The 25,968-nt window shown below is 38.6% G+C and overlaps 1 protein-coding gene across 1 annotated transcript in view; it reads left to right on the forward strand.

Annotated features, from left to right (window-relative positions):
* TTN (titin) overlaps positions 1–25,968 on the forward strand; it is a 274,200-nt gene that overhangs the window by 46,839 nt on the left and 201,393 nt on the right. The window contains 10 exon segments of the mRNA XM_047870979.1: positions 56–244; positions 5,662–5,718; positions 16,805–19,576; positions 20,351–20,629; positions 22,618–23,181; positions 23,727–24,008; positions 24,105–24,383; positions 24,832–25,110; positions 25,208–25,486; positions 25,605–25,892. Coding sequence (XP_047726935.1) covers positions 56–244; positions 5,662–5,718; positions 16,805–19,576; positions 20,351–20,629; positions 22,618–23,181; positions 23,727–24,008; positions 24,105–24,383; positions 24,832–25,110; positions 25,208–25,486; positions 25,605–25,892 — 5,268 coding nt within the window.

The following is a 25,968-nucleotide window of genomic DNA, read 5'->3' on the forward strand; positions in this document are numbered from 1 at the left end:
AATCATCCACCACTTTTTGTGATTTTAAGTATCTTTTTTTTCTTTTGTGATGCAGATCTAAAAGTGTCTTGGTACGCCAAAGACAAGAAAATCAAGCCATCTCGGTTCTTTAGAATGACTCAATTTGAAGACACTTACCAACTGGAAATTGCCGAAGCTTTTCCAGAAGATGAAGGAACTTACACTTTTGTTGCTAATAATGCTGTCGGTCAAGTATCAAGCACAGCCAACTTGAGACTGGCAGGTACAGTAAACAACTTTAAGAACCACATTTAAATATGGATCTAATCTTACAATGCCAGTAACAATCACTAAAGATTCCATGTAAACCATCATTGGCCCTACCATTCTCTTTTAATGCAACTAATTGTTTCCATGTTATATATGACATTCTTACTTTTCTTTTATCCCATCTCATGATGAATCACAAACCATCATTTTCTATTTTGCCCTGCTTTGTCTTTATACTGTTTTGTAATGTACTGCTCTCCTCACCAGCTTTCATGCTTTCTGATCAGCATGTATCAGAATGGAGAGAAATATGCTAAAGAAATACTTAGGTAGATTTGTTTTCTCATTTAGCTAAGATGAAAATTTTTAAAAAATGTTTTTTAATGCCAGCGTTACTATCCCCCCATTGTCTTGACACAATTCTGAGTTCACAGAAGCTACAGAGGATGATTTCGGGTCTGGACACCATCTAGATACGTTCGCCATCATTCCAAGAATGCCTTCAGGTTAAGGAGCCCAGTCCAAAGATGGTTTAGCATTTCTGACATTTGGGGATTTTAAACTGCAATCAGAAACACTTCCCTGGCAGTGGGGAGCACTTTGATTCAAAACAAGATAACAACAATATTTTTATACAGTCAGACTATTTTTGCTGAGCTAATTTAGTCTATGTATTCTTAACTATATACAAATACATAAGGATTGAAGGAAACTTTGATTTTCCCTTAATTTTAAATACAATAATAATCAGATATTTTCTTAATAATCAATTTAAAGTGGTTTACAAAATAGAAAATATGATTTTGTAACCAGAGGGGAAAAAAATAAAAACAGAAAACAAGAATACCTAAACTAAATTGTGTACTTCACTACTGCCTTCACAAACAATACAGTGAAGTTTCTTAGACTATTTATGTCTCCATTTGTTTGTCTGGAAAATGGAAGTGAACATGTGTGACTTGGAACCAATAATGTCATATGTTGACAAGGCATTAAGATTGGTCTGGATTCTAGTCCACCATTACAATTTACGACAGATCTGTAGACAACTCCAAATGAGTTCTGGTTTCAATGCAGGGTAAGACATTAAAGGTTGGCATGCTTCTTTTCAGGATTTAGCAAATTTGGAGAAGTTACATCAAACTCCCAATGGCATGTTTCTTCGTCAGTTTCATTTAAGAAGGACTCCCTTGGCCAAAAGCCCATCTTCATCCAGCCTCTATCAAGCCTCAGGGTGCACAGCGGGGAGACAGTCAGATTTCATGCAAGGGTTTTTGGCATTCCCAAGCCAGAAATCCAGTGGTTTCATAACCAGCAGCCAATTCTACCAACAAAAGATGTAGTTTTCCATTTTGAGGAGTCCACAGGCATGGCTTTAATGCTTATAGTTGATGCTTACTCAGAGCATGCTGGGCAGTACTCTTGCAAAGCCGCCAATAGTGCTGGGGAAGCCTCTTGTGCAGCTACACTCACAGTGACTCCAAAAGGTAAAGCTCATGTTGCTTTAAAGACTTGGATTTGCTTCATACCTCCTACTCCCACTGTTACTAATGAGAGTCTCTACTGTTTGTCTCATTGCATAGTGTGGTCAGTCGATAATTTACTAATAAAATAACACCCAACAAGTCCTCCTTAGTTCTCAATTATGGGTTAACCTATGCAATTAAAATCTCACTGAAGTGTATATTCTGCGTAGTACACTAGTATTTTTTAAGGCATCAGCTTTGCTTGATGTTTTTACTTTTCTAAACAACATCTCGTGGTTGGATCATTAATGATCCATTTGCTGTATATTGTTTATAAAGTATGCAGAAGAAGAAGGACAAATGGTATCCCAGGAGAGGGAAAAGAGAGAAAGAGAGGGAGAGACTATATAACTCTGGTTAGCTGCAGTGACAACAGAAGGAAGGACGCAGAGACGCTATGGCATCGCATGAGCCTTCATCATCCATTCATCACTGGGTCACTGGGAATGAACTTTCTTTGTATGATCTGACATCCTAGAGCATACTCCATTTGGCATGCTGCTTCTAAGTGACAATGACGTCTTCCATCTTCATCTTCCATGCCATTTTATGTTACTAACCTAACCAAGTGACAAAGCTTAGATCTTAATATTCTTTTCTTTTTCTTGTCACTTGATTATACAGTGCAAGCCCTAGCTAGGCAGAGTTCTGGGAAAGATGTAAGAGAGTCCACCAAGTCCCAGGCAGTGGCAGATTCCTCTTTCACAAAGCAGGAGAGCAAACTATCCCAAAACGAAATTAAGTCATTTCAAGGATCATCATATGAATATGAATCACAGGTTTTTGAAAGTGTATCTCAAAGTTCCATCCACACAGCTGCATCGGTTCAAAATGTAGAGTTGCGCCACACTGCGTCCCTTTCACAAATTGCAGAAAGCACTGAGTTATCTGGGAACTATGCTGAAGAGGCAGTGGGTGAGGCACCAAAGATTCTCCTGCAGCTTCAGGACCTCTCTGTAAGGTGCGGCGACACTGCTGAATTCCTCTGTGTCTTACAAGATGAATCCTCTGTTGATGTAACCTGGACTCACGAAGGCATAAAGATCGAGGACTCTGAAAGAGTAAAGCAGTCACAACGTGGAAATATTCAGTTTCTTATCATATGTAACGTTCAGCTGGTAGACCAAGGACTGTACAGCTGCAGTGTCCACAATGAGTATGGAGAGAAGACAACGTCAGCAGTACTAAGCATAGAAGGTGCTTATTTGGCTTTTAGCTCTGACTTGCTTCATTTCATCCCCATCGCTTTATGCAGCTTTTCTGCTGTGCAAATTGAATCAATGAATATATTAATTAGAATATCTCTAACTTAGCACTCTATTCGTAAAAGACTCACGAAAGTCAGCCAAGTTATTGGCCACACTTGTGATGAACATTTTTAACTTTCCAGTCTAGATTCAAGGAAGTGTAACTTTCAAATCTCATTTCGGAAGGTTATGGTTTATTTCACGTGCAATGCTTTTCCTAGTATTTCCCAAATATGCCCCCTACGAGGTACCCTGAAGAAGGTCAAGCTGTTACAGTTAATCAATTATTGATTATTTATTATTGTGCCTGATACTGCGCCAAGTTTAAATTTAATTATTTTAATATTAGGAGGCTCAAAAGTTCTCATCTGCCCTTTGTTTGCAGATCTGGAAGTTCTAGATGTTTATAAGGAGCAATAGAAAATTGTGCACTGATAATGATAGGGCTCTGTCTGGACCAAAATTAGGGAGTCTATAGCTATTTCTTAATAGGTGCTGCTGCTTCAGAGTCTCAGATCTTCCTGGAATTCTAGAATTATCTCATGGCAAGATTATTATTTTTGTTGTTATCGTGCTTGATTTGCCACCATGTCTGGAAAGGAATGAATAAATTTGTCTCGGAAAAGATAAGTTCTTCCTTTTATCCATGGAAGACCTCTTAGATACTAATGAAACAGGAAAGTTATTCTTCAGGTGCTAGAATCCCATGCTGTATGTCTGTAAGCAAAGAGTCTTTACTGAGTCCCGTGAAAGGTAACTGATGGAAGAAGTTCTAGCATCTCCAGTGGTTGGTGGAGACCTGTGGCCTCAAGGTCTTTTCTGATCTCTCCATCCATTTTTGAAATATTAGAGACGAGCAGGGGATAGTACAGTGCTATATGACAGCCATCTTTGCTCTGAATTTTGAGAGTCTCATATATCATTTAATATATCTGTAATCCTCATTCGCCCAAAGGAGTCTTTTTTATCTCTTAATCTGACATTTTGTTCTGTAGCTCTTTCTGGTAACATTTTCATAGGTTTCAAAGGGAATAGCTCCAGAACTGAGATCTAGTTATGCAAATTAGATGGAAAATTCCACCATCCAAAGAGTTGACCCTCAATTTCACCATAGCTGCTGGCTAGTGCAATAATCACACATAGTGATTATTTATCTGGAGGTGACGTGGTGACAACCATGACAGTTTCTGCAGCCATATAATTGAGAGTTGGCTGTGTTGTGGAGGTAGGAACAATGTAGGTCTTTCAACTCGTTTCCTAAGGAATGTAGGGCCATGGTACATGCTTGATCAGTACATGGCCAGAGTGGATTTAAGCTGGACATTTTTGCCACAGGATTTCTAGTTCCCTCAGTTCTAATGGATTATATCATTAAAGTGTTCTTGTAGCATGAGCATTTTTCTCTTGGGAAGTCCAGACTGCCTCACTGGTACTTAAGAAAGTGAAAAGATAAGCCACTTTTAAGTGTTTGAAGAACGAAGGATCAGGCACAGTTATCTAATTATCGCACATAAGACCAGTCTTTACATGTTCCTCTTTTACTTTGGCCTTGTAACTCTACGTAGGCAGAGTAGTTATCCGCAAAGATCAAGTAGGAAGGTAAACCCTGTAAGTCTGTTTGAGTAGTTCTTCTGTACGTAAAAGTATAGATATATCATATGTTAGTTTGGGGACTAACATGCTGCTTTCCTTCTCATCCTAATGACACATCACCTTCTCTAAATTCAGCGTGTGTTTTACTCTTACAAACACAGCTAATTTATTACTTTTCCTAACTTTATTCTCACCTAGCAAACGAATCGCAAACCAGAACAGTTACAAAAATTGCCCTTGGTTCAGACACTAAAAGTTTTAAAACACACAAAGAGTCACAAAATAAAACAACCCATGAAGTAAAGAGAGAATCGTCAAGGAAAACAGCAAGTTTGTCATTCACTTCATGCCAAAGCCCACAAGGAACGGAGGAGCCATGGAGTCCCACGTTCCCACACAATTCCACACGGATGGACAGAAGAACAAGAGGGAACCAGGGCACCCACCTTTCCCAGGAAGCTGCCCCAGAGATGATTGTGTCTAAAGCCTGCGCCTTTTCCCTATATAATAAAAGCTATTTTGACTTGAGGACTCTGTTTTGCTCCCTAATATGTAACCAGACTTTGTGTAGTCTCAAGTTTTCAAGGTGGTCCAAATGAAAGGCATATTTACTAGCAGGAAACGCTTAATTCTGCAGGAAAACCTGAGAATAGCCCTCGGCAAAAGGCGGCAAGTTAGAAAATGCATGTTCCTTCTAAATGTGATTCCTTCTCTTAGCAAGTGTTCCATTGATAGGACATTTTTATTTTTAAAATAGAGAATATTCCTTTAGTTTATGGATTGCTTTTTGGAATGCATGTAAAGGCATGGGGAATTATGAAACTAAAAGTGGAAATTTCATAGAGAACCTAAAATAAAAATGTTTCAAAATCTTTCTGCCAACATTGTCATGTACTTTATCAGCTCATTGATTTGTCTGGCATGGATTTTTTGGGTGCACTTGGGGGACATAGTTTTCTGTTACTAGAATGAAGAGGAAATTATAATTATATGAATATATGAATTGAGGCAGAAAGTATATCAGGTTAATCATTAAAATCTCTTTATATGTTTTCCCATTTTAGCCCCAGAATCAATTTTGCACGGGAGGATTGAAGAGGAGATTGAGGTGGAGATGAAAGGTATTGTTAAATTGGATGTGAGATTTAAGTAGAAATTCTGAAGGATTAATAGAATCCTTGACCTGCCTACTTTCTCTTAGTAATATTGAGAAAAATGACATAGATGTACAAATATATCTCTTAGAGTATATATTACTATGTCGCATGCCTGGTTTAGTATGCTGATGGTTACATGCATTTCACAGTAATTTGTTTGACAGTGATTTAAAGTCTTATATTTAAAATTTATCAGCCATTTTCAACTTCATGTTTGCAGCCATTTTCATAAGTGTGTATCAGAAAAAGTTGTCATCTTAATGCATGAAATCAATTAGTGGAAGTTTGTTTTCAAAATTGCAGCGAGTTAAACTGAACAATAGGCAATCACCTAGCTGTCAGTCTCAGAATGCAATGTCATGAATGAATTATGATGATTCAAATGCTACTTCATTTAGGATGTGTGAAAATGTTACATTCTCATTCTGGTTTACACTTCATGCACATACATCATTTTAACATTGATCTGTCTCTTACACTGGCTTGCAGATAGCTGCCTTACGTGATCATTATTGCCTGCTTTTCTCTGCGTAACGTTGTGACTTTATGGCTGTATTAGTTCGAATAAACGCCTTCTCATTTTATTTTAGCTAATTACTTATGGTTAAAGTTCTTGCAGATTTTTTTAAATAGTTAATACTCAAAAAGATAATAATTTAATCCAACAATCAAAAGGATCAGAAAGGGCGTTTATTCCACTCTCTGCAAGTCAGGTAAGATTTTCCTCTTAGCCACCAAAAGAACAAAGATTTCCCGCTCTCAAAACAAACATGCACAGGAACATGTTATTTTGAAATGCATTTTTGCTTGTTCAAGAAGAAATTTCAACAGTTTGAAGAAAAGACCAGACAACGAACGATTTTCGTGTCAGAATCTTTTAAACAGAGCATGGTGTTGCGTTTATTCGAACAAATATGGTGAGTGAATTTTTTTTTATGGATTTGTGAGAATCTGTAGCATGCATTTTATTTTATTTCCTATTTTGCAATTTCATTTATTTTCAACTTTTTCAAATACTATGGAAAATAGTAAAATGCTTTATAATTTAATTTTTCTTTCAGAATTGTCCTCTGAGGGAGAATCTGAACATTCAGAAAGAGATGCACGCGACGCCTTTTCAGATTCTGAAGACTTCGACCACAGCTCCATGGCTGCTAAACGATATGCAAGTAGAATATCATCTACAAGCTCCTGGCCCGAATATTTCAAGCCTTCTTTTACCCAAAAACTTACATTTCAATATGTTTTAGAGGGCGAACCCGTTGTTTTCATGTGTAAATTAATTGCCTGGCCAACTCCAGAAATGACTTGGTTTCATAACAACCGACCTATCCCAACAGGTCTTCGACGGGTTATAAAAACTGAGAGTGATTTACATCATCACTCTTCCAGCTTAGAGGTTAAAAGTGTCCAGCACAGAGATTCTGGAAGTTATAGATTATTGGCAGTTAATAGTGAAGGGTCCGCTGAATCAACGGCATCATTGCTTGTTATGCAAAAAGGGCAAGATGAGAAATGTTTAGAATTTCTGAAAAGGGCAGAACAGACACATGAGAATATGGAGGCTTTAGCTGAAAGGAGAGAAGACAGGATAAAGGTAGGCCTGAGGTTTACGGGCTCTCCCTTTAACAAAAAACAAGATGTAGAACAAATGGGATTGATGCGAACTATACACTTTAAGACAGTAAGTCCGGGCAAGAAAACTGACTTTCTGTGTGATGAAGAATATTTAGAAAGTAAACCTGACCTAAGGGAATGGCTTAATGTAGGTGAAAGCTTCCTGGATGAGGAGACCAAAACGAAGTTGCAACGTTTACGGGAGGCTAGAAAAATCTTAACGGAGAAAAAGAAATTATCTCTTTCAGAAATGTCATCGGAAATCAGCTCGAGAACTCTGAGAAGTGAAGCTAGCGATAAAGACACTCTGCTGTCTAGAGAGGAGATGGAAAGCAGGTCTGTGTCTGATCTAGCCGAAGGTAGGGACAAGGTAGATCCTTCAAGCGAGGGTATTGTCCCAAATCCACATGTCCTTTCTAATCAAATGGATCAAAATGTAGCATCTGGAGAACCTCCCACAAGCTTTCAAACTACTGTTGATGAAGAAATTCTCCAGACTGAAATAAGAATGAGCCAAGAGGCATTTCTAAGAGAAAATCTACAGAAAGACCATTTATATGGTCAGATTCTAGTAAGTGAGGAGACCCGAGCAAGAAAACCACTTGAAGAAATTATGACCAAAACTGAAATTGGAGAGTCATCTAGATATATCACTGTTGTAAATAAGAACGAGGAAATCTATGAGACTCCTGAAAAGGTGCCCCAAGTTATTATGCCACATGCCAGTGAATCTGTTGGTCCAGTTATAAATATTGAAGAAAATGAAGAACGAGATAGTGTGAGAATAAGAAAGGATGATTTGAGAGAATTACAGCGCTCTATTTCCACAAAAGTTGATGAATTCAAACCTGAACAAGAAGAAGAAAATGCACAATTTTATGAAAGTCCTTTCCAAAAGCATCCACAACGTTGCCCACCTTCATTTCTTCAAGAAATTGAATCTCAAGAAGTTTATGAAGGGGACAGTTGTAAATTTGTGTGTCACTTTCAAGGATATCCTCCACCCATAGTGACGTGGTACAGTAATGATATACCAATCCCCCGGAACCGAGGCTATATCTCTCAGACCTCGGAAAATTATTCAATATTAACTTTCTCTTCTGTTCTTCCTCAAAACGAAGGTTCTGTTACCTGTGTGCTGTTTAACCAATATGGAACAGTAAAAACAACTGGCACACTTAAAGTGAAAGCAAAACAAGGGCACAGTGTCGAAGCACATAGAGTCCCTGTGTTTCATGAGTACACGGATGAGGAAGAGGAGCTGGCATTGGTGTTTGACCAAACAAAAGGCATTCATCCATCTTTGAGACAAAAGGGCCAAACAAATCTCCATATGTTACACGCTAACCCCCCATGTCCTCCCTCTGCAGATGTAGAATTGCTTTCCTTCCCTGTAGAAATTCAGATAACAGCAGCTACTCCCACCCCAGAACAGGATAAAGAGTCCAGAGAACCGTTTCACCCCGAGGAGCTGGGAGCTAAAGCAAGACCTCAAGATGAAGTTTCTCGGTCACCAAAACACAAATTTATATTTTCATCTGATATTACTAACGAGCCACCAAAAATGTTACAGGGAATGCCGAAGCATATCAGGTGTGGAGAGGGGGGTTCCATAATACTTGAATGTTTGTTATCTGGTGAGCCTAAGCCAGTTGTAACATGGTTTCAAAATGGAGTCATGTTAAAGCAGAACCACAAGTTTCAGTTTGAAGAAGTTCATTTTAGCCACAGATTATATATTAATGACCTCAATTCTCAAGATTCTGGAAAATATAAGTGTGTTGCTGAAAACAATTCAGGAACAGCTGAGAGTGTTTCAGATCTGACAGTGGAACCTGACACTCACAGGGAATATAGTCGATTAGGAAATATTGGTGGAATTTATGCAAAATATTCCAAAAATCAACAAATTCAGGGAGAATCTGTGAGGGCGCGTTTTTATGATTACCCACCTGGTCCTTTTACTCCCCAATCCAATATAAAAGAATATTCTGTAAGGGAATGTTTTCAAAGCTTTGAGACAACTGAACAGATAGACCAGAAAGCCCAGGTTCATTGCACATATTCCAGAGAAAAACTACCTAGATTTATGCAGGGTGCTTCTAGAGCCACAAAAATTAACAAGCCTGTCATAGCCAAACTCGTACATTATCAGGGTGAGGGGAAAGAGGGACATATAAGTGAAAAATCAAAGCGGTACCAAGTAGAGGGTACTGTTTATCCATTTGTCGAGGATATCAGTGAAGTTAAAAAAATTAGAAAAGAGGTAAAAAATGATTTTGGAAAACTTGAAGCAGAAAGGGAAGATGTGCAAGAATATGCCCTACGTGACTATTTACCAAATATCTACTCTGAGAGAACTTCTGATAGTTATGATACAAAAGATCCATCTATCATTGTGTATGAAGAACCCCTGGGTGAAGAGAGGTATTACCCGGGAAAAAAAGTGAAGCATAGAATCATTGCATTTGAAAAGTTACAACGTGTAGAAAAAGGGGTTCTAGAAAAAAGACTTACCAGGAAATTTGTCAATCCTCCTCAAAGGAAGCTTGGTGACAGGGATTTTCCATTGAAGCCAAGAGACTCAAGATCAAGTAACCTAAGTCAGGCAGAGACAATGTCTCCAAACACTGAACCAGATTCCTCTGACATTGTGATGAATTTAAAACTGCTTTCTTCTCAAACTCTTAAGGAATTTGAAGTACAAGAGAGGGAACAACCAAAAGAAACAGGTCTTCTAGATCAGTCTACAATTTCTGAAAGGACTGAACATGAAGTACCTCTTACATTTGACTTAAAGCAATTCCACTCTCAAATAGAAAATGCAAATATAAAATTCCAAGTATTAGATGGCAGTCAACCAGAAGCATACTTTAAAATCCAACGTCCTGCTTCTGAAATAGCTGGTGCTGAGAACATTGTATTTGATCTAAAACAAATGTATTCTCGTATAGGAGATCCAGCAAAGGAGTTTCAAGGGCAAGAAACTAGGCAGCAGGAAACACCTTACCAAGAAGAAATTGCTGGCACTGAAACATTGCAATCCGAAACACAAAATACCTCTAAAAGTGTGCAAGATAACATATTCACCAATCCAGAAATTTCTTCCAGTCAGGGGTTTTCAAATAGGACTGTGATGGAGAAAAGTCATTTGGATGGAAATACCTTTTATTTGGAAAAACATACACAGGAACACAATTTAGAAATTTCACATACTGATATTTCTCTTAAATCATTTTCTGAAGAAACCCACAGTGAATCATGGGCCCCACTTCAAACCTCATCTACTGATGTTGGAGAAATGGATATTTCTGAGAAAAAAAGTTCTCTAGAAAATGGAGATAGAAGTTTCATTTCACATTTGAAAAAAGCAGCAAGTGAGGAAAAGCTTTTAGAGGTTCATGAAGTGGAAGAAGAGCATACTTTGGAACCAGAGTTGGCCCCATTTCAAAAGCAGGGTGGAGAGACACAGGGATACGTCACTGGAATTTTGGGAGACCACGAAGGTGGTGATGATCATGAGGCAGCCACATGCCACAGAAAAGTCTCCTTGAGCTTTCCATTCTTGACGACTGAGGAACAGCAGAATCCAAATGAACAAACTAGTGAAAAAAGTGATGCCTTTGGAAAAGAAAAATGCTATGAAGAAGTTCAAGTTCAGGATGAAACTTGTTTCTCCGCTACGGAAGAAGGAAAGATAGAAACTTGTTTGTCTGAAAATCTACCTAAATTGGATGAAGCACATACAGCAGAAGTAATGGACTCTGAGACCTCCCTAACACAATACTTACTTGCTGCTGGAAAGCACCAAGTTCCTGAAATGAAAGACACCACATGCAAGGCAAAGCATGTTCAGAGTGAATCAATCACATCAATGGAGGTTGAAGAAGTAACTTTCAGCACTGTGTATGAATATTACAACCAACAACAGGAAACATTAGGTCGCCCATTTTCTCCTGAATCTGATATTTCGATTGATGTGGGAAGTACAAGCAGTGAAGAGATCCCTGAGTTAGATCAGTTTTATACCCCACCATCCTCTGTTGAACATTTTGAAACTCCAAAGTCTCCTGATTTATATTTTACTCCTTCAGATACAACTAAACAATCCTCAACAAATTCAGGAGGTGAGACTATTGCAAGAACCACACCTTTAGAGGAAGCTGCTGAAAGGTACTCAACACCTTCCGAAGGCGAGGTAGCAGAGAGATATTCCACACCCCCAGGGGAGACACTAGAGAGATATTCCACACCCCCAGGGGAGACACTAGAGAGATATTCCACACCCCCAGGAGAGGCATTAGAGAGATATTCTACACCCCCAGGAGAGACACTAGAGAGATATTCTACACCTTTAGGAGGAGAAACGGTTGAAAAATATTCTATTCCTACTGGAGGACCAAACCCCACTGGAAACTTTAAAAGATACTCATCAAAAACAGAAAGGGAGGACAGTACACCAAATGAACATTTTCATACACCTACAGAAGAGAGAAGTTCAGCTTATGAACTATGGCGTTCTGATTCATTTGGCACACCCAATGAAGCCATTGAACCAAAAGACAATGAAATGCCCCCATCTTTTATTGAGCCTCTGACCAAAAGGAAGATATATGAGAACACAACATTAGGCTTCATTGTTGAAGTTGAGGGCATTCCAGTTCCTGGTGTGAAATGGTATCGAAATAAATCTTTGCTCGAGCCAGATGAAAGAATCAAAATAGAAAGGGTGGGTAATGTGTGTTCTTTGGAAATTTCTAACATTCAAAAAGGAGAGGCAGGAGAGTACATGTGCCATGCAGTAAACATCATAGGGGAAGCAAAGAGCTTTGCCAGTGTAGACATAGTACCCCAAAGAGAAACAGCAGTGGCTCTCCCACCTCCAGTAACACATCAGCATGTCATGGAGTTTGATTTGGAAAACACTACATCGTCCAGAACACCTTCTCCTCAAGAAATTGTCCTGGAAGTTGAATTAAGTGAAAAGGATGTTAAGGAATTTGAGAAGCAAGTGAAAATAGTCACAGTTCCTGAATTTACTCCTGATCATAAAAGCATGATTGTGAGTCTGGATGTTCTACCTTTGAATTTAGCAGATCCAAGTATGGCTTCAAGGGAAGAAGAAGACAAAGATTTAAAAATTGATTTAGAAGTATTTGAAATGCCTCCTCGCTTTATAATGCCTATTTGTGATTTTAAAATTCCAGAAAATTCAGACGCTGTGTTCAAATGTTCAGTCATAGGCATCCCTAGTCCCGAAGTTAAATGGTATAAAGAATATATGTGTATCGAGCCAGATAACATCAAATATGTGATCAGTGAGGAGAAGGGAAGTCACACCCTTAAAATTCGAAATGTCTGTCCGTCTGACAGTGCAACATATAGGTGCAGAGCTATCAATAGAGTAGGAGAGGCTATCTGCCGGGGATTCCTCACCATGGGAGATTCTGAAATGTTTGCTATGACGACAAAGAAAAGTAAAGTGACTTTAAGCAGTTTGAAGGAAGAATTAGTCCTAAAGAGCAAATATTCAGACAGCTTTTTTGAATTTCAGGTGGTGGAAGGGCCTCCCAGATTTATCAAAGGTATTTCTGACTGTTATGCACCTGTAGGTACTGCAGCTTATTTCCAGTGTTTAGTTCGTGGCTCTCCAAGACCCACGGTTTACTGGTACAAAGATGGGAGGTTGGTGCAAGGTACAAGGTTTAGTGCTGAGGAAAGTGGCATAGGGTTCCACAACCTATTCATAACAAGCTTAGTAAAAGATGATGAAGGTGAGTACAGGTGTGTGGCTACAAACAAGTCAGGAATGGCGGAGACCTGTGCGGCCCTCACCCTAACTTAGTTTCCTGAGCAATGTTTCGGTGCCTCAGTAAGTGGTGAATCGATTCGAGTGCTCCAGATTTCCCAAATTAGATCGATCCAATAAATTTCCAAATAGGTCTACTCGATTTGAATTCAATACGTGGAAAACGCCTGGGAAAACAGTTTCTCTCTGGAGAAATCTTGTGTTTGTAATACATGTAAATAGTCTGTCATCTAAGCTGTGGAACCATCACTGTGTCAACTCTGTTGTGAATCATCAAACGCAATTAAATATCTCTGTGGCCACCTAACTGTTTGTACTGCTGCTTTACCCTCGTTCCTCCTCCACAAAAGAGTTTCAGTAGAATGCATTCTCTTTTAGCAGATAAGCTATTTAAGTAAAGTAAAACGTAAGATGGAAGACCGTGTCACATGACCACGCGGACAAATCGGTAAGGTAAATTTCCTCTCCACTTTGAGTGTAAGTCAGTTTTGAAATTATAACCTCTTTGCATCCAAATCCATGCATACTGACTTGGACTTAGAATAGACAAAACAAACAACAGAAACCACTTCACCCAGTTGATGACTAACTCTATAATCTGTTTTACCTTGCGATCTTAATATATTTGTTTAGCTCTTTTACAAATATTTTCAGTATTAATGTCCCCCTTCTTAAATATTTTAATTCTTGCTGGTTTTGCAGGGACCAATGGTGCTTTCTTTTTTGGGTGGGGTTCATCTAGACATTTGCAAAATATGCAAAGAAAAATGTTTCCACTTTTGGGAATACCCTATTTTCTCAATTTTTAAAATGGCATCAAGTGTGAAATACAGCATTTGATATTGGCCTGGAGTGGGGGGGGTGGGGGCAGGGGTGGGAACTACTATATTACATTTATACACAGATTTTAAACCATAGACCAATTTCAGAGTCTTTAAAATTAGAAAAAAGAAGGGGGGACATTTTTAGTAGTGAGCAATATGGTAATTTGTATTTCAGATTATATGCAAATAAGATATTCAGCTTTCCTGTCATTTTTACTGAATTTCATTTTTAAAACTAGAAATTCGTAAGTATTCAAATTTAAGATGTATATATGTTCCTAAAGTGAATTTGTTTTCAAAATTATAATTCTAATAAATTCACAGAATCCTTAAAAATGTGTCTATGTTATCACTGTGAACCTGAATCGTCTTACAGAAAGATGTAATAAATACTAAAAAATTCAGTTTTCTTAACTGAAAATGAGGAGTTGGACCAAAAGACCTCAGAGGTGATTGTTCAACTCTGTGATTCTGTGTTGTTCCAATAGTAACTTTTCTTAATATAGTTTAGGATAAATTTTAGTTTTGCAACAAATCATGAGAAAAACAACAGAATATAATACTGAAGTTGTGAATCTTTCCTCCGTCTAATTCTAAATTACTCACTGTTACCTAACAGCTGTATTTGTCCCTGCAGTGAGCAACTTTTATGTACCATGATCATATTAAACATATTGCTTTTAATTCTAAAAAATTTAACACTTCATTTAAATTTAATATTCAAAAGAATTCATATATTCAAGCTTTATACCCCCCCCTACTTACCCCCCCCAAAAAAAACCAAACATTTGTTTTACCTGTTTTGAGTCACCATAACTCATCCAGATATGCTATTGTGGAACAATCATTTCTGTTTCAACCAGTGAGCACACAATATCTGTGGTAATAAGTATGGGTATAATGTAATATATCACATCATCAATCCCTTTAGGGACTTAGGGATTTATTCTACTCCTAGTTACAAAATGGATGTTTCAATAAATTAGAAATTCAGGTCATGAGAAACATGACAATAGCTGGCACAGTGGTGGGGCAGTTCAAAACCTGTTTCAGGAAAGAAGGAAGGAAAGGGAAAAGGACAAGGGAAGGAAAGGGAAGGAAAGGAAAGGAAAGGAAAGGAAAGGAAAGGAAAGGAAAGGAAAGGAAAGGAAAGGAAAGGAAAGAACATTTTATCAAATTGACAGGAAGGAAGAATTTGATTTTGCTCGTTACAATTTTTAGTTTCAAATGCATTGAACTTGAGGATATTCAGAATAATAACAATGACTGAATAAAGAAAAGTAAGTCTTGGCTTACTTATTGTTGTAGATAATTGAATAGAATTTTTTTCTGAGTCAGTGGCATATAACTTAAAAGCCTGAAATACTAATTTCCCTGATGCTGGATAAAGAATTCATTGTATTATGTATACTAGAGTTTAGACATAATTATTAGCTGCCACTACTACATGTATTTTTAACTATACCTTTCATGTTTGAGCACATTTGAATTTTATTTATTGTATTTTTTATGGTCAAAACACCATATTAGAAGGGAAAACAACTGAAAATATTTCAACATATTAGTGAATTGGGGTAATTTATATTCACACTCATTCCCTTTCCAGGTATTTTGGGAGTTTAAGTGAAGGGAAAGTGGACATCAGTTATATGTTACAAATTAAATGTAAAGTTAAGTGGTGACCATTAGTGTATGAAATTAATCAATGGTTTTCTGGCTTACTAATTGAAAAAATAAATAACCAAGTATGTGGTGTACATGCTGTGGATAATGTTTGCCAGTACATTTAAAGCCAACAGACACTAGAGTCATGACTTCTAATGCTTCCACACCAGAACAGAAAGGAATTAAGGCCTGGCTATTCCATGTGATGCAAAGGGAGTGAATTAATAAAATAATAATACTTCTTTGGGGGAAGGTAATAAAACAATTAACAACAGAGCTGTTCTACATTCCTAACAGATTTAATGAAAAGCTGAATTCCTTGTTATCAAATTAAGCCCTTCGTCCTGTCATCCATGATCCTGTTTAAAGAATATCCGTTGTTCACTCTTTTGTTTTTCTGTTCCATAATGGTGTGTAGGTATTTCTCACACAATAAAGTACAATCCAGTTTTTAATGTTGGAGTTGTTTTCTTTCATTTCTCCTTCTCCCATTTTCTTGACAACAAAAGCCTTATTATAAAAGCTTTGTTAAAATAATATAGCCATTTACACGGCAAAAGAAGGCCTGAATTTCTAGTAACTGAAAGAGGTGGTTCTCTTACAAATTCAAATTAAGTATTTTCTGTAGCCTCTTATTTTTAAGAGTAGCTTCAGTTTATAAGCAGTAACTGAAACATAGATGTTTTATTTTGGAAATCATTGGTCTTCAATTTGAAGATAGATATCATTCTGAACTCAAGAAAATTCTTAAATGTAAATAACTATCCTGGATCTTTTTAGAAATTGATTTAAATAATCCTGGATTCTTTTATTATAAATATAGAGGCAGCAGGTTTTCAAACCTTATGTCACAAAGAGGAACTCATAAAACAGCTTTAAAATTTGTAAACTCTAACCCAAGTGATGTGGATTGAAAGTTGCATTAGCACAGTATCTATAATTATATAATATGATATAATTAGCTAAGGTTAAAAAAATTAGGAATGTGCTTTTTGGTAAATCTCAAGATGCGCTAGCGATTCCAGGAATAAAGCAGAAGAAGGCCACCAGCTGGTACATAATTCTTTGACTTCTATATTTTTGTTGTTGTTAAGTAAAACTGATAATAAAATAATAATAATTTTTCCCCATACAGAGTTTTCTAGTTTTCTTCTGTCTGCTGAGGAAGAAGGATTCCAAACCAATAGCTCTGGCCTTCAATTATCTAATAGAAAGGAAACACTTGAACTTTTGTCTGAACCTCCAGTTCATTCAACGAAATTTGATTCCCAAAAGGAAGGCCATGTTCCAGTTTTCATCAAAGAAGTGTCAAATGTTGAAATAAGCATAGGGGATGTGGCCAAACTGTCTGTTACTGTCACGGGCATTCCCAAGCCTAAAATTCAGTGGTTCTTCAATGGAATGATGTTAATCCCTTCTGCTGACTACAAATTTGTTTTCGATGGTAATGATCATAGTCTGATCATTCTGTTCACCAAATTTGAGGATGAGGGAGAGTATACATGCATTGCCAGTAATGAATACGGACAGACAGTATGCAGTGCCTATCTAAAAATAAGTTCCAAAGGAGAGGGGCACAAAGAGACAGAACCAGAACCAGTGGAAGAAATTCTGGACAAGTTTGAAGGTCCCTGTCCTCCTTACTTTGTTAAGGAGTTCAAACCAATTCACTGTGCTCAGGGGCTCCCTGCCATCTTTGAGTACACAGTACTTGGAGAGCCTGCACCCACTGTCTTGTGGTTCAAAGAAAACAAACAGCTTTACACCAGTGTTTATTACACCATCATTCATAATCCTGATGGTTCCGGGACGCTCATTGTCAATGACCCTCAGAGGGAAGATAGTGGCCTCTATGTCTGTAAAGCAAAGAATAGGTGGGGTGAGTCCACCTGTGCTGCAGAGCTTCTCGTGCTTCTGGAAGACCCAGACGTGACTGATGCTCCCAGTAAAGCAAAGCCCATGCCAGAGGCTACTAAAGATTTTCCACCGATGTCGTTAAAGGATCCTGCCATTGAGGCATTTGACTCCGAGCAGGAAATTGCAGCTTTTGTGAAGGATACTGTTTTGAAAGCTGCTTTAATTGCAGAAGAAAACCAGCAGCTTTCTTATGAGCGTGTGATTAAAACCAAAGAACTGAGTAGCCAAGTTACTTTAGTGGCTGAACAACTGCAATCCACAGTCACGTTGGAGCAGAATATGCCTAATGCAGAGAGCACCAGGGAACTTCTTTCCATCAATGGCACTCTTCATGTTCAGTCTATCAAGGAACCGTCTCCCAGTTTACAGCTGCAGATTGTCCAAGCCCAGAAAACCCTCCCCAAAGAAGATATTCTAGTGCCTCAAGAGCCAGAGTCACAGGGGGTCCTATCAGATACTGAAAAAGTCTTCCCAAGTGCTCTCTCCATAGAGGAAATTAGTTCATTACCAGTGGAGCCTCTGAAAACATTATTAGCTGAACCTGAAGGGAGTTATCCACAATCTTCAATCGAAGAAGCTCCAGTCCATTCATATCCAACCTCTGTGGCTGAGGAAGTACTTTTATCAAAAGAAAAGACAGTATCTGCAATGGATACTGAGCAAAGAGTGATTCTGCAAAAGCAGGAGGAACAAAGTGCTCTCATCCTGAGTCAGAGCTTAGCTGAGGGCAGCATGGAAAGTTTCAAGGGTCTTGACATCACAATCTCTGAGGTCAACTGTGAGCCCCAGATCCCTTCAGAACACACATGCTCAGAAGGTGAAATTTTGATGGAAAGTACAGATCAACTGGAAAGTGCAGTGCAAGATTTTGCAGCCAGGACTGAGGAAGGCAAGACCCTAAGGTTTCCGCTCGCATGTGAGGAAAAGCAGGTACTGCTCAAAGAGCACTCTGACAACCTGGCAGCGCCCCTGAACCAAAGCAGTGAGTGTAAAAAAGAGCCCATGGTGATAAATGGTGTGCAAGAGGTGCAGATAAGTGACACTCTTTCTAAGGAAAGTTTGCTTTCTGGAATTCCAGAAGAAGAACGATTAAACCTCAAAATTCAGATCCGCAGGGCTTTGCAAGCAGCAGTGGCCAGTGAGCAACCGAGTCTTTTCTCTGAATGGTTAAGAAACATTGAAAGGGTGGAGATCAAGGCCATAAACTTCACCCAAGAGCCCAAACGCATTATGTGCACCTACCTTATTACCTCAGTGAAGTCGCTAACAGAAGAATTAACCATTGCTATTGAAGGCATTGATCCTCAAATGGCTAACTTGAGAACGGAACTTAAGGATGCTTTGTGCTCTATTATATGTGAGGAAATAAACATCTTAACAGCTGAGGATCCCAGAATCCAGAAAGGAGACAAAACAGGCTTGCAAGGAGAAATGGGTCCTTTTTCAGTTTCACAGAAGGTCGAAACAATCAGAGAACCCGAAGTCGAATCTAAATATCTCGTCTCTGTGGAAGAGGTCAGCTGTTTCCATGTGGAAAGTCAGATCAAAGTTGAAGATACCACACCTGCCCCTGATGAGGTTGCTTCAGCTGCTATCCCTGATGAGACACCAGACCCATCAGAGGAAAAAGGAAAGTCCCCCGGAAGTGGTACCAGGGAGGTTGGCATCGAAGAGGTACAGGAAAATGAGGGCAGCTTAGTCCAAGAACATGGTCCTGTCATACACACACCCTTGGTGGACACTACTATGGAGGAAGGTGACCCTGTCAACCTCATGTCATCCATAACAAATGCCAAAGAGGTGAATTGGTATTATGAGGGCAAACTGGTGCGTTCAGATGAAAAGTTCAAGTGTTTACAAGATCAAAATACATACATGCTAGTAATCGACAAAGTAAATACAGAAGAACATCAAGGAACATATACCTGTGAGGCCTTGAATGAACATGGACACACAGCAACTTCAGCAAAACTCACTGTGGTCAAAAGAGGTTGGATTTTTAAGGATGAAGTGGGTCGCGCTCTAACAATCACTGAATCGTAATGTTTTAGTTTTCATCACTGAGTTTTCACTTACCTGCCTCTGCCAGGATGCAATTTGTGTAGAGTAAGAATGACATCACAGACATAATCATGGTTATTAATTCTTCTCCTTTTTCCTGACTGCCTTACAGGGTAGTACATCATCTCTACGTTGCATTTATTTTTAAAATAAAACATATTTTCATATGTTTCATAATACCAACAGGTTTTTTTAGTTTATATTTACTTCAAAATACTTTAATAATATGCAATAAAAGCTGTCAGTGAACACCTAGCTCCTCTGAAATTGCCAGTCTAATCCCTAAACTCAAAATAACCATGATTAATTGTCCATTTCTGTTTCGTATTTTTACTTCTTTTTTGATGCCGTTTTCACTTCATCACTGTATTTAGTATATCACATTATGAAATGCTATTCACAGTGTACCTAGCCAGCATGATATATTTAGAGTACATCATGTTGTTATGCATGTAAGCCCATAGCATCACCTTTTAATTTTTTTCACAATTCACTGCAGAGTAATGATTGAAGATGTTAAAAGCTACCTATTGTCTTCTTTTACGTTCAATGATTGTTCTCACGTTCCAGTCACTTGTCTTAAAATGCTGCAATCCATCTCATCAATTTCAACTGTTTTCCTTCATTAACAGCAACAGAAGTTAGAAGAAAGCTGGTGTGCCTGTTAAGGAGGCATGCTAATGGACTCTGCTTCCCTTTGCAGCCGCCCCAGTGATCAGGAGAAGAATCGAGCCCCTGGAGGTAGCTCTGGGCCACCTGGCCAAATTCACCTGTGAGATCCACACTGCCCCCAATGTCCGCTTCCAGTGGTTTAAAGCTGGCCGAGAAATTTATGAAAGTGACAAGTGTTCTATCCGATCTTCAAATTACGTCTCCAGCCTGGAAATCCTGAGAACCCAGGTTGTTGACTGTGGCGAGTACACCTGCAAAGCTTCCAACGAGTACGGCAGTGTCAGCTGTACGGCCACCCTAACTGTGACAGGTAAATGGCATACATTGAGGTGCTTGTCCCATTTCATACCATTGCCTGTTTTGTTCTTTATACAGGTGCAGGATGTCCTACCAACTGGAGAGACCAATAGCCAAGTTATAATACGGTGGCTAGGTACTGCAGAGTCTATAGGGGGACAAGAAATCATTATTTAGAGTCATATTTCTACGAGCAACTAAAGAAAAAATAAAAATACATTATTTTGAAAACAACATCAAGGAATCAAGTGACCAGTGGCACCTGAAAGCTTGGTTTAGGGTGTTGTTTTGTTCATTCTATTTTAAAAAATGACTAGCTTTGTGGAAATGCCTCAGATAACTCCTCATGGCCTGGCATGGCACTTAATATGAAAAATTTCAGGACACTTTGGTGCTACTAAAAAATAAAGTCCCAATGTATTTAATCATTTGGAACCAGTTAACCAGTTAAGAACAGAATTACAAACTGAAAAAAGCCAAATCATAAGATGAAAGTTAAATCCTAATAAAAATACAGGACTACAAACTAGGATTCTCACCCTAGGCTTTATTATTAATTTAAAAATAAGGGCAACTATATAAATATTCTGTTCTCAGTTTCCTAATTGACCAACAGCATAACTTTTGAGTAGTTAATGCTCATTGAGTGTTTGAATTCCCTCATTAGTGAAAGAAAAAGAAAGAAAGAAAGAAAGATTAAAGGAGAAAGAAAAAATGTATAGCATTTTCCTTTTCTTTGTCTCTGTCTTTCTCTTTTGCTTTCTCCTTCCAAGGGAAAGTATGACTACAAACTATGGCTTAGAGGAGTGCCTGGGTGACTTAGTTGGTTAAGCATCTGACTCTTGGTTTTGGCTCAGTTCATGATCTCAAGGTTCATGAACTCGAGCCCCATGTTGGGCTCTGTGCTGACAGCACGGAGCTGCTTGGGATTCTCTTTCTCTCTCTCTGCCTCTCCCCTGCTTTCTCTCTATCCCTGCCTTAAAATAAACAAATGAACATTAAAACAAAACAAAACAAAAAAACTATGGCTTAGGGTCTAGGTAGCAATTACCTGTGTTTTTGAGAGAAGCTATGCATTAAATATCTGGGAGGGACAGTCCCAGGTCTTTTCCAACAAAAGCATGAAGGGGAAAGGCAAAAACAGCACATCTCTTTGACTTGGAAAAGTCAGGGTTCCCTGTAGCTTCCTCACCTCTGCAATTCTTTTACATATCAGAAAATCAGAAACCCAGATCCCTGATAACCCATCTATTGGTTTCACTTTGTGATCAAAGAGTCTCCATGCAACCACTACATGGCAGTATTCTTAAGGACACTTTTGAAAACCTCTTCTCCCAAATTAGGCCAGTTCAGTAACAGGACTAATACCTGAACTTTCAAATAACAAGAGCAAAAGAAGGAAGAGATTTTTGTTTAATTGGAAAGGCTTCCTTCAAAGTGCAGAATGAAAATGGGAAATTACTGGTGTAAATATTTTTACAAGTTTGAAATGATTTAGGGGATGAATTCAAAGTTGGGCCATTTAAGGAGTTGCTGATGGTTGACATGAAGGTTAGAGCGACTTCACAACACTAACTTGATCTTCTTATCACTTAATGAATGTCCCTACTCTTCAGAAGAGTCAGGTGCATTTTCTTTATCTTCTTACACAGTCTTCTAATTTACAGAATTAAAGTAACAGCTGAATTACCTATCAAATAATTCAGACAACTAATCAACTACTAAAGTGGACAAATTTTTTAACTGTATTAAGTTGATGTTGCTGCTAGATAAAGCAACATTTGTTCTTTCCTTTAATAGAGACATAAGGTGTTGTCTCACTCCTCTATAAAGAACTCACTCATCCCTTTCCTTGGACAGATCTTTTCATCTTATTATCCTGTCTTAAACAATGTCTCATGTCTATCTAAATATAGAACTCATCTCCTTTCTTAGAATATATAGTTACAACAAGAGCTTCCGTGGAGACAAAATGTAACGTTGAAAAAATTTCTTTTGCAGAGGCGTATCCACCAAGCTTTTACTCCAGACCTAAGTCCATTACAACTTTTGTGGGTAAGACAGCCAAGTTCCTCTGCACAGTGTTAGGGACCCCCGTGATTGAAACCATTTGGCAGAAAGACGGCGCTGCACTATTGCCTTCCCCTAACCGCAAGATTTCAGATGCAGAAAACAAACACATTTTAGAACTCTCAAATCTTACAGTTCAAGATAGAGGAGTTTATTCTTGTAAAGCTTCTAACAAGTTTGGAGCTGACATCTGCCAAGCTGAGTTAATCATAATCGACAAGCCGCGTTTCATTAAAGAATTGGAGCCTGTGCAATCAGCTATCAATAAGAAGATCCGCCTTGAGTGCCAAGTAGACGAAGACAGAAAAGTTACAGTAACATGGAACAAAGATGGGCAAAAACTTCCCCCTGGGAAAGATTATAAGATGTATTTTGAAGATAAAATAGCATCGCTTGAGATCCCTCTGGCCAAACTAAAAGATTCAGGAACCTATGTCTGCACAGCTTCCAACGAGGCTGGGAGCAGCTCCTCTTCAGCCACAGTGACTATCAGAGGTAAGAAATGTGTGAATATTATCTTTCGCTTCCTTCTCTTTAAGGATGCCGCTGTTGAAAATCTTTGGCAAACAATGCAGTCCCTACATTTTATTATTAAGATAATTTCATCCAAGAAATTGTTTTGGTTTGGGGAAATCCTGGCATTGTTTGATTTTATGTTTTCAATCTTCTTTGGAAATCACTTTGTTCTTTTAAAGCTGTCTGCCATTAACAAAGCTTGCTTAAAATTTCTTCTAAGAACGTCGTCTAGGCGACCCTTGACTGTCTTCTTTTATAAAATTGTATTTTGTGTAAGTCGAGTTTGCTTGTTTTGTGTTTGTTTGTTTGTTTGTTTGTTTGTTTGTTTTTTAATTGAGAGACTGGGAAAGTGTTTTATAATCATGGAAACAGGGAGAGCTATTGAGTGCACCATAACCTTTACAGAACTTTCATCGAGATATTTTATGTGTATTGTGTCTTTTGGTTGTAATATGTCTACTTTTCTTTTGTGGAGTTTATGCTTCAGATCTCTTTCCTTTTTCTTTTTTGTTAACTTCCTGTAGAGCCACCATCCTTTGTGAAGAAGGTGGATCCCTCTTATTTAATGCTCCCAGGTGAATCAGCACGCCTCCATTGCAAGCTGAAAGGCTCACCTGTGATCCAGGTTACTTGGTTTAAAAATAACAAAGAACTTAATGAGAGTAACACTATTCGAATGTCTTTTGTCAATTCTGAGGCTGTGCTTGATATTACGGATGTGAAAGTTGAAGACAGTGGCAATTACTCTTGTGAAGCGGTGAATGATGTTGGCAGTGACAGCTGCAGTGCCGAAATAGTTATCAAAGGTTTGTTTACTCAGAGTCCTTTGTGTTTCTGAGACAAGATTTTCTTTTTAATTGCTGGTAACCCGTTACTTATACGATGCTTTCGTGCTTTTGTAGAGCCTCCTTCTTTCATCAAAACTCTTGAGCCTGCAGATATAGTGAGAGGAACGAATGCCCTTCTTCAGTGTGAAGTCTCAGGCACTGGACCATTTGAAATTAGCTGGTTCAAAGATAAGAAGCAAATTCGGAGTAGTAAAAAGTACAGGTTGTTCTCTCAGAAGTCTCTTGTGTTCCTGGAGATATTTTCTTTCAATAGTGCAGACGTGGGTGACTATGAATGTGTTGTTGCTAATGAAGTTGGGAAGTGTGGCTGCGTTGCAACACATTTGTTAAAAGGTCAGTGCTTGAACATAATGATGTCTCTTTAATAAATTGTCAAGGTAGCTTTCCTAACCCACGGAAGGAAAGCTGGTGCCTTCTCTTCTAATCTTTGAAAATATGTTTCACCTTTGGTTTAACCTGGGACCTTGGGGACAAAGCCAGTGACCTTCATCCAGTCTTTATTCTGAGATCACTGTAAACATTTAATCTCTGATAGCAAAAGTGGATTATGGAATAATCTATAATCATTTTGTCAGCTGGTAACCATGTGTCTTCTATGCTTCTTTCTCTTGGATGGAGTTGTCATTCTTCTTAAATTTCAATATATTCTTCTAATTGGCCAACACCATGGGATAGCAATATTGGAAAGATAAATGTAATCTAGATTAAAACACTTAGATGTATATGGTGTTGAAAGTGCTTGGGAATTGATAAGTTTTGTCTGTTCTCTTTCTTTAACTAGAACCACCAACCTTTGTAAAGAAAGTAGATGATTTTACTGCACTAGCAGGTCAAACTGTTACCTTACAAGCTGCCGTGAGAGGGTCAGAACCCATTTCTGTTGCATGGATGAAAGGACAGGAGATCATTAAAGAAGATGGAAAAATCAAAATGAGCTTTTCTAATGGTGTTGCGGTCCTGATAATCCCTGATATTCAGATTAGTTTGGGTGGAAAATACACATGCCTGGCTGAAAATGAAGCCGGAAGCCAAACATCTGTTGGGGAATTAATAGTTAAAGGTTCGTGTAGGAACATTTTTACTGAGAATCAATATTTCCGTTTAAAGCGAAACCTTAATGCACTTTTCGGCATGCTAACCGTTTAATACCATTGTAGAACCTGCCAAAATCGTTGAGAGAGCAGAACTGATCCAGGTGACAGCAGGAGACCCAGCCACACTGGAGTACACGGTCACAGGCACCCCAGAACTCAAGCCCAAATGGTACAAAGATGGGAGACCTTTGGTTGCTAGTAAAAAGTATCGAATAAGTTTTAAAAACAATGTGGCCCAACTCAAATTTTATTCAGCTGAACTGCATGACAGTGGCCAATACACATTTGAGATTTCCAACGAAGTGGGCAGCAGCTCCTGTGAAACAACATTCACTGTGTTAGGTTAGTATCTTCAGAAACCTGTGCCACGAGTTCCCTTGAAACCCAACAAATGAGCAAAAATGAAACCACCGAGCCCTTTTCCATGCTCATCTTTCTTTTCTTCTTGTGCCACGAACAGATAGAGACATCGCTCCATTTTTTACCAAACCCCTGCGCAACATGGATAGCGTTGTTAGCAGTACCTGCAGGCTGGACTGCAAAATCGCTGGCTCCCTCCCAATGAGGGTGTCCTGGTTTAAGGATGGTAGAGAAATAGCTTCTTCTGACAAGTACAGAATAGCGTTTGTGGAAGGCACGGCCTCTCTGGAGATCAGCAGAGTAGACATGAACGATGCGGGCAATTTCACCTGTCGAGCCACAAATTCCGTGGGAAGCAAAGACAGCAGTGCAGCCCTAATTGTGCAAGGTTGGCTGGACACTTTGCATTTCATTCTAATGTAGATGATGTTCCAATTAAGACTTCTTCCCTTAGATCATGCCTC

The sequence above is a fragment of the Prionailurus viverrinus genome, chromosome C1 (genome assembly GCF_022837055.1).
Source record: "Prionailurus viverrinus isolate Anna chromosome C1, UM_Priviv_1.0, whole genome shotgun sequence".
Lineage (NCBI taxonomy): Eukaryota > Metazoa > Chordata > Mammalia > Carnivora > Felidae > Prionailurus > Prionailurus viverrinus.